Consider the following 9,116-nt stretch of genomic DNA (forward strand, 5'->3'; position numbering starts at 1 on the left):
TAATGATATCTTCCCCATCAGAAGGTGAGCAGAACTGGCCACAACCCTTCAATGTGGCCGCACCAACACCGTGATGTTGAGTAAGGGGTTCCCGCAGTACTGGAGCTTTGGGGTATTCGAGTATGTGCAATTTTCAGGGATCAGGATATATTGAAATGAACCTTGGGATCATATGTGGTGACCTGTCCATACTTGGATGATAAATTTATTTTGAAAAGGTGAGCAACTTGGTGCTCAACCAGGATCTGCATCACCAGTTGTATCTGTGCTCTGTGTGCCAATTTGCTATTGATATTCCCCATTCACTTCCCCCTCTCACCCCTCCTCTTCTCCTCACCTCCCTCTTGTGTCCCTCCTCCTTCCCTTTCTCCCATGGTCCACTCTCCCCTCCTATCAGATTCTCCCTTCTACAACGTTTTTTTAACCTCTTCCACCCATAACCCTATCCGGCCATTAGATGTAGGAGCAGAATTCGGCCATTTGGCCCATTGTATCTGCTCCACCATTCTATCATGGCTGATTTATTATCCCTCTCAACCCCACTCTCCTGCCTTCTCCCACCTATGAACGTTACAGCTTATTACTTCAGCCCCCTCTCCTCCCCACCTTCCTTCTCACCTGGTCTCACCTGTCTCCTCTCAACTTGTACTCCTCCCCCATCCCCCACCCACCCACCCACCTTCCCCCTCACCTATCCTCTCTACATCCACTCTATCTGTGTCCTCTGGTCTTAGACTCCCCCCACTGTAGGAAACATCCCCTCCACATCCACTCTATCTGTATCCACTGGTCCTAGACTCCCCCCACTATAGGAAACATCCTCTCCACATCCACTCTGTCTGTGTCCTCTGGTCCTAGACTCGCCCACGATAGGAAACATCCTCTCCACATCCACTCCATCTGTGTCCCCTGGTCCTAGACTCCCCGACCATAGGAAACATCCTCTCCACATCCACTCTATCTGTGTCCTCTGGTCCTAGACTCCCCCACTATAGGAAACATCCTCTCCACATCCACTCTATCTGTGTCCACTGGTCCTAGACTCCCCCCACTATAGGAAACATCCTCTCCACATCCACTCTGTCTGTGTCCTCTGGTCCTAGACTCCCCCACTACAGGAAACATCCCCTCCACATCCACTCTATCTGTATCCACTGGTCCTAGTCTCCCCCACTCTAGGAAACATCTTCTCCACATCCACTCTATCTGTGCCCTCTGGTCCTGGACTCCCCCACTATAGGAAACATCCCCTCCACATCCAAGGCCTTTCAATGTTCTCATTCTTCTAAACTCCAGCGAGTATGGGCTCAGAGCCATCAAATGCTCCTCATACGTTAACCCCTTCGTTCCTGGGATTATTCTCCTGAACCTCCTCCTGTGTTATTGGTCAGGCAGAGGAGGAGAGAGTGGATTCTAACGACGGAGGGTACGTTTCTGCTGTGTCAGTAGAAGACGCGGTTGGAGATCACAGTTTATTGATTAACAACAATCACATGTAATAACACCAGCTGCAGAACACAATGCACACAGTGAGCTCTGTCAAAGAGTTGAAAATGTACACCTACAGTCCCATCACATACACATTCGCCATGAATATACCCACCGAGTGGATTTCTGCGGTCTTCCTCCCTGCTGTTTACCGGGAGCACGGCAGTCGAAGGACTCGAGGCACTGTTGAGGCTCCCTGCCACCAGTCGCACAGTCTCTTTGACCCACTACCGTCGGGAAGGAGGTACACGGGTCGACGGGTGAAGACAAAACATGGAAGGAGGAACCATCAGGAAGGTGGCACACGGGTTAATGGGTGGACATAAAACATGGAAGGAAGAACTTCCAGGAATCAGGACTAGGACTGCCAGACTGGGTAACAGTTTCTTCCCCTCAGGCTGTGAGACAAACGAATACCCTGCCACCCCCGAGGGTCTCGTCACTGGGACAGCGAGCTGCTTACTGTCTACCTGTGCTATGCATTTTGAATTGTATTTTATTAACTTATTTCTGGTATGATATTTTGGTTTTTTTTTGTGCTGTGGGTGATGTATATGTTGTGTGGGTGCACCGTGGTGGAGAGACGTGTTGTTTCGTTTGGTCGTACATTTTTTTACAGTCAGATGACAATAAACTTGAACTTCAATACTGAACCAAGAGGTGTGCCTCATTTTAGGATCCAGTGGAACTGGGAATCCACAACAATACTGACTACGTCAGTAAGATCAAGGGGTTGATTGTGAACATCATGAAGGGGAAGTCGAGGGAACACACACCCGTCCTCATTGAGGGATCGGTAATGGAGAGGGTGAACAAGTTCAAGGTCCAGGGAGTGTATGTCTCTGAGGATGTATCCTGGGTCCAGCGTATCGATGCGGCTGCAAAGAAGACACGACAGTGGCTGTATCTCATCAGGAGTCTGAGCAGATTTGGTCTGTCGCCAAAGGCGCCAGCAAATTTCTCCAGGTGTACTGTGGAGAGCATTCTGACTGGCTGCATCGCCGTCTGGTATGGAGGCGGGGTGGCGGGCAATGCACAGATCGGGACGAAGCTGCAGAGGGTTGTAAACTCAGCCAGCTCCTCCATGGCCACCGGCCTCCCCAGCATCCAGGAGCATCTTCAAACACTAATGCTCAAAAAGGTGGCGTCGATCACGACTGGCCCCCCGTCACCCAGGACGTGCCCTCTTCTCATTGCTGGGGAAGGCATTTCCGCCCACAGAAGTGCTGCTCACTCGATGATTTTTTTCCCCCCCCCGCGCCATTCTCTGTAAACTCCTCAGACTTTTCTGTGCAGAAAAGGCCCTTCCAGCCCAACAAGTTGTGCTGCCCAGCAACCGACCTCTCTAACCTTAGCCTAATCACGGGACACTTTACAATGACCAATTAACCTGCCAACCGGTACCTCTTTGGACTGTGGGCGGAAACCGGAGCACCCGGAGGAAACCCACGCGGTCACGGGGAGAAAGTACAAACTCCTTGTAGAACACCAGAACTTAACTCCGAACACCAACGCCACCCCCCCACCCACCGAGCTGTAATAGCATCCCGCTAACCAACAGGTCACCTTGGCGCCCTACCGTTAGGAGTGAAAAGCCCAGAGGATCAAGCTTTTCTGAGATACTCAAACCACCCCATCTGGCACCAACAATCATTCCACAAAGTCACTTAGATCACATTTCTTCTCCCATTCTGATGTTTGGTCTGGACAACAACTGAACCTTGTGACCATGTCTGCATGCTTTTATGCATCGAGTTCCTGCCGTTTGATTGGCTGATTAGATATTTGCATTAATGAGGTGTACAGGTGTACCCAATAATATAGCCACTGAGTGGTACATGGTGAATAAAATTGATCCTTGTTGACTCAGCCTAAGCTCTCAGGTAGGGTAGATGGGACAGGGCGGAAGGGGGCTTGATGGACAACTACTTGGGCCTAGGCTGGGAACTCATTGGACAGAGAAAGCTATTGGTCCATTCCACCATCTGCTGAGTCACATGGTCACATGACAATTCTGCCACATGTTCATAAAAATTACCATAAATTAACATTCATTAAAATATTTGCATGAAGCTGGGAATGGAAGGCGCGTCAGCCATTTTGTAATGAGCAGAGTGGGCTGTTGTTAATGCAAGGTCATGACCGGCTCCTGGGGTCGCCTGGCGCGGCCGTCAGGGGAGCAGACATCAGAGGAAGTTGTGTGCTGCTGGAGATGGTGCTGAGTTGAGGGCTGCCCCCCGACTCCCCCGGCAGTGCTGCCCTCCAGTGTGTGCTCAGTGGAAGACAAGCTGGATTGCATTCGTCTGCGTGAGATGAGAAACTGCTGTGAGTTTGTCTCGGCAGAAACATGGCTTCAGAACAACATACCATGCACCATCATTAGGCCATGACACTCAGGGACCGGCTAGATTATTACGTTTTCAAAATTATTTCTTGTAACTGTATGATTTCCTGCGGACATAATGATTTATGCCATGTGTGACTGTTGGTTTTGTGTTTTGTACCTTGACCCCGGAGGAACACTGTTTCGTCTGGCTGTGTTCATGCACGAGGTTGAACGACAATTAAACTCGAACTTGTTGGAATGAGGCAACTTCTGCACCCCCCCCCGACCATGTGGCCCACCATCCTCTCCTCCAGGCCCAGATGGAAGGCTGTAGAGAATGCAGGCTTGACTGTAAATGAGCTCAGAGCGTCAGCTCAAGGGATCTCGAGGGAGAGGATGGGAAGGAGCCATTTCCCTTAGCAAGGTCAGTCAATAAGCGGATGTTATTGGTCAGAGGTTAGGTGAGGGGGGCCAAAGAGAAACCTTCTCCCTGATGGACGGGTGGGATGGGAATGGTGGTGGTGGTGGTGGCCAAAAGCTTTCTCCTGGAAAGAGTGGCGGAGTCAGAGACCCTCTTCGCGTTTACAAAGCACCTGGATGAGAATTTGAAGGGTATGGGCCAGGGGCCGGGCTGAGGGGTTAGCCAGGACAGATCATCTGGACGGACACCAATGTAGGGGACCAAACACTGCCCTGACATCCCTACTAACCTCAGATCACCACATATTCACAATGACCTCCGCGCGTCTGGTCTGGAGCCCCGGAATTCTCACCCCAAATCTCTCCTCCTCTCTGCATTGGAATGCAAGCTGAGTTGTTTCCGTTGGACCCACAATAGCTTGTGTCAGGCAGCTGTATGGACGGCCAAAATGGTGGGGAAGGACCCTCCCGTCCCCAGACAATGGAAGGGTCTCCTTGTAGCTACGGTGAAGGACCCTCTCTTCCCCAGACGATGGAAGGGTCTCCTTGTAGCTACAAGGACCCTCTCTGTCCTAGACAATGGAAGGGTCTCCTTGTAGCTACGGTGAAGGACCCTCTCTTCCCCAGACAATGGAAGGGTCTCCTTGTAGCTACAAGGACCCTCTCTGTCCTAGACAATGGAAGGGTCTCCTTGTAGCTACGGTGAAGGACCCTCTCTTTCCTAGACAATGGAAGGATTTTCTTGTAGCTACAGTGAAGAACCTTCTCTTCCCCAGACAATGGAAGGGTCTCCTTGTAGCTACAAGGACCTTCTCTGTCCTAGACAATGGAAGGGTCTCCTTGTAGCTACGGTGAAGGACCCTCTCTTTCCTACACAGTGGGGGGCCTCTCCTTCTTGTTACAGTGAAGGACCGCACAATGGACGGGCCCTCTCTGTGCTTTCATGGCGAAGGCCTCTCTCCTCCCTACCTCCCCCAATAGTGGTGCAGCCTCCGACGGGGTGGTGAACAAACTGGCGGAGGAGCGACAGCGCCCCGCAGGTCGAGGCTCGGAACAGAACGAGGAGGCGGGTGGCGGGGTGAGGCTCCGACGGCGAGAGAGGGCAGGCTGCTGTCTGGGGAACGGGGAACCCTGGGATGCCCTTTCATCCCGAGTGAGGGGCGGCGCCGGGTGGGAGATCGGACAACCTGGAAGAGGCGTAAGGCGGCGTTGAGGTCAGACGGAAAGGGCTGGATTCACGGAGAGCATGGCAGGATGTCACGGCGACAGTCTCTTATACACCCAATCACCCTCGGCCTTGTGGGTGAGGGTGGAGTCAGCTCCCCGGTCCTCCTTCAGGCGCTGGAACAGGATGCGATCGTGCAGGCGGTTAGTCTGACCTTGCCAGAATTCTATGATGTCAGGCTCCAGGAGGTAGCCGCCCCTTTAAGGAAAGGATTGCACCGTGAGGTAAGGTTGCAACTCCGCGAAGCCCTGGCTAGACAACTCTTGGGAGTATTGTGTTCCGTTCCGGTCGCCTCATTACAGGAAGCTTTAGAGAGGGTGCAGAGGAAATTCGCCAGGATGCTGCCTGGATTAGAGAGGGTGCAGAGGAGATCCACCAGGATGCTGCCTGGATTAGAGAGGGTGCAGAGGAGATTCACCAGGATGCTGCCTGGATTAGAGAGGGTGCAGAGGAGATTCACCAGGATGCTGCCTGGATTAGAGAGGGTGCAGAAGAGATTCACCAGGATGCTGCCTGGATTAGAGAGGGTGCAGAGGAGATTCGCCGGGATGCTGCCTGGATTAGAGAGGGTGCAGAGGAGATTCACCAGGGTGCTGCCTGGATTAGAGAGGGTGCAGAGGAGATCCACCAGGATGCTGCCTGGATTAGAGAGTATGTTTTATGTGGAAAGGCTGAGCGAGCTGGGGCTTTTCTCTTTGGAGCAAAGGAGGATGAGAGGTGACTTGATAGAAGAGTACAAGGTGGTAAGAGGCAGAGATAGAAAAGACAACCCAGAGACTTTGCCCCATGGATGGCAATGGCTAATACCAGGGGGCATAATTTTAAACTGATTGGGCGGGGGTGCGGAACGTCAGAAGTCATATTTTTTTTAACATGGAGTGGTGGGTGTGTGGAACGTCCTACCAGGGCGGAGTTAGAGGCAGATACATTCGGGGCATTCTTCGATAGTCACATAGACGGTAGATAAACAGAGGGGCCTGTGGGAGGGAAGGGTTCGATTGACCTGACAGCAGGTTAAGGGGTCAGCACAGCATTACGGGCCGAAGGGCCTGTGCTGTGGTGAACTGATTGACGTTCTAGGCTCTATTTATTTCACTGAGCAGAGTAAGGGCTCCCTTCGATTTCACGCCAGCCTAATCACAGGACAATCCACTCTGAGCAATTAACCTACTAACCAGTAGGTCGTGGGAGTGTGTGGGAGGAAACCAGAGCACCCGGAGGAAACCCACGCGGTCACGGGGCGGGGGCGGGGGGAGGATGTACAGAGACTCCCTGACAGAGGATGTGGGAACTGAACTCCGAACCCCGGCGCCCCCTGCTGGCGCAAAGCAGCGAGCCGCCATGCCACAGTGTACCGTGGGAGTGAGCCAGTGGGGTTGACAACTGGCGGGCTCACCAGTGTTCGCCCCACCACCCTCCAGCTGCCCCCGGATTTAGCTTCAGGACCTGTCTGCGCTCCCCGGCTTGACCAGACTGGCCTACGCTCGGCCCCCCCCCCAACCCCCTGCACCGTCCCCCACCCCGGCCACCGCTCACCAGTAGTCAGGCATTGGCACCTCCTGCGCTTTGTAGAGTTCCTCCAGCTCTGAATTCTTCGCCCTTAAAAACTGCAAGAAGAACGTGAACCACAGGTTGGGCAGGTCGGGACTTTTGCACGATTACCAGCAGTGTATTTGTCAGCGTGGAGCGGAGAGCGAGTTCGTAAATCTGGCGGGAGCAAAGGACGCTGGGAGTGGCGAGGGTGGGGTGTCATGGGAGGGGTGTGGGGACAGGTGGCAGAGAAGGAGTGTCAGGGGTGGGGGGTGCAGACACACCCAGCCCTGAGACACCAGGCAAGATCATCTGATTCCAAAAAATTGGTCTATCGATCATTACAAAATGTCTCTCTGGTGTTTCCCGCTCCCTCCCCCCTTTCCCAACCATGATTCCCCTTTTTCCTTCCCCTTTTCCCAACCATGATTCCCCTCTCTCTCCCCCTTTTCCCAACCACGATTCCCCTCTCCCTCCCCCTTTCCTCAATCATGATTCCCCTCTCCCTCCCCCTTTCCTCAATCATGATTCCCCTCTCCCTCCCCTTTCCTCAACCATGATTCCCCTCTCCCTCCCCCTTTTCCCAACTATCATTCCCCTCTCCCTCCCTCTTTTCCCAACCATGATTCCCCTCTCTCTCCCCCTTTTCCCAACCATGATTCCCCTCTCCCTTCCCCTTTTCCCAACCACGATTCCCCTCTCCCTCCCCTTTCCTCAATCATGATTCCCCTCTCCCTCCCCTTTCCTCAACCATGATTCCCCTCTCCCTCCCCTTTTCCCAACTATGATTCCCCTCTCCCTCCCCTTTTCCCAACCATGATTCCCCCTCTCCCTCCTTTTCCCAACTATGATTCCCCCTCTCCCTCCCACTTTTCCCAATCATGATTCCCTTCTCCCTCCCCTTTCCCCAACCATGATTCCCCTCTCCCTTCCCCTTTTCCCAAACACGATTCCCCTCTCCCTTCCCCTTTTCCCAACCATGATTCCCTTCTCCTTCCCCTTTCCCAACCATGATTCCTCTCTCCCTCCCCCTTTTCCCAACCATGATTCCCCTCTCTCTCCCCTTTTCCCAACCATGATTCCCCTCTCCCTTCCCCTTTTCCAACCATGATTCCCCTCTCCCTTCCCCTTTTCCCAACCATGATTCCTCTCCCTTCCCCTTTTCCCAACCATGATTCCCCTCTCCCTTCCCCTTTTCCCAACCATGATTCCCCTCTCCCTGCCCCGTTCCCACTCTCAGTCCACAATAGAGACCCAGATCAGAATCAGGTTTATCATCACTCACTTACATCTTGAAATTTGTTTTTTTTTGCAGCAGTAGTACAGTGCAATGTTTAAAATCACTATAATACTGTGTAAACTCCTTGGGCACCGTAGCTATGGATATCTGAGCCTGAGACTGTTACACAGTGCTCTAGTTAGGGCGACTGGGTATCAGGAAGTAAAGTGCACGAGGTGAAGGGGTAAAGATTCATTGGGAACTGGAGCAACTTTTTTATGCTCGAAACTGTGGAACGAGAACGCTCCTCGTACGCTAAACCCTTTCATTGCCGGGATCACTCTCGTCACCCTCCTCTCGACCCCCTCCCATGTCAGGACCTCCGTTCCTGGATAAGGGATTGGAAGAACCTCATTCGACCTAATGAATCCCGAGATTCATTTTCTTGCGGGCGTTCACGGTAGAACCGAGAAATACAACAGGATCAATGAAAAAACACTACACACAAAGGCTGGTGCCCAAGAGGGAGCTGGCCGGGTTTACAACTTTCCCCCGATCCTGTGCAGTAGCCCTTCCCCACACCAGACTGAGATACAACCAGCTAGAATGCTCTCCATGGGCCAAAATGCAGGAAAATTGGGTCTAGTGTGGACTGGGGCATCCTGGTCAGCAGGGACCGGATGGGCAGAAGGGCCTGACTCTCTGCTGTATGACTCCACCATTAAGTCAAACTGAGGGGGGTGGGGAGTTTGGCGGGGGGGGGCGGGTGGTGGCTCCATAAATCTCTGGTCATTCCTAAATTGTCGACTGGTTATTCCTCTTTGAAGATGTTGCCTGATCTGCTGGGTTCCTCTACCATTTTAGTGTCTGTGAGAGTGTCTGTGAGACAGTGTGTGTCTGTGTCTGTG

The 9,116-nt window shown here is 52.7% G+C and overlaps 1 protein-coding gene across 1 annotated transcript in view; it reads right to left on the reverse strand.

Moving 5' to 3' along the window:
* Positions 1 to 4,870: 4,870 nt before the first annotated feature.
* Positions 4,871 to 9,116, reverse strand: part of pnpo (pyridoxamine 5'-phosphate oxidase) — a 30,255-nt gene continuing 26,009 nt past the window's right edge. Inside the window, exons 6-7 of the mRNA XM_063038075.1 lie at positions 6,996 to 7,066; positions 4,871 to 5,657 (exon numbers count right to left, since the gene is read on the reverse strand). Coding sequence (XP_062894145.1) covers positions 5,492 to 5,657; positions 6,996 to 7,066 — 237 coding nt within the window. The 3' untranslated portion in view covers positions 4,871 to 5,491. The remainder of the gene's footprint in view (positions 5,658 to 6,995; positions 7,067 to 9,116) is intronic.

The sequence above is a fragment of the Mobula hypostoma genome, chromosome X1 (genome assembly GCF_963921235.1).
Source record: "Mobula hypostoma chromosome X1, sMobHyp1.1, whole genome shotgun sequence".
NCBI lineage: Eukaryota > Metazoa > Chordata > Chondrichthyes > Myliobatiformes > Myliobatidae > Mobula > Mobula hypostoma.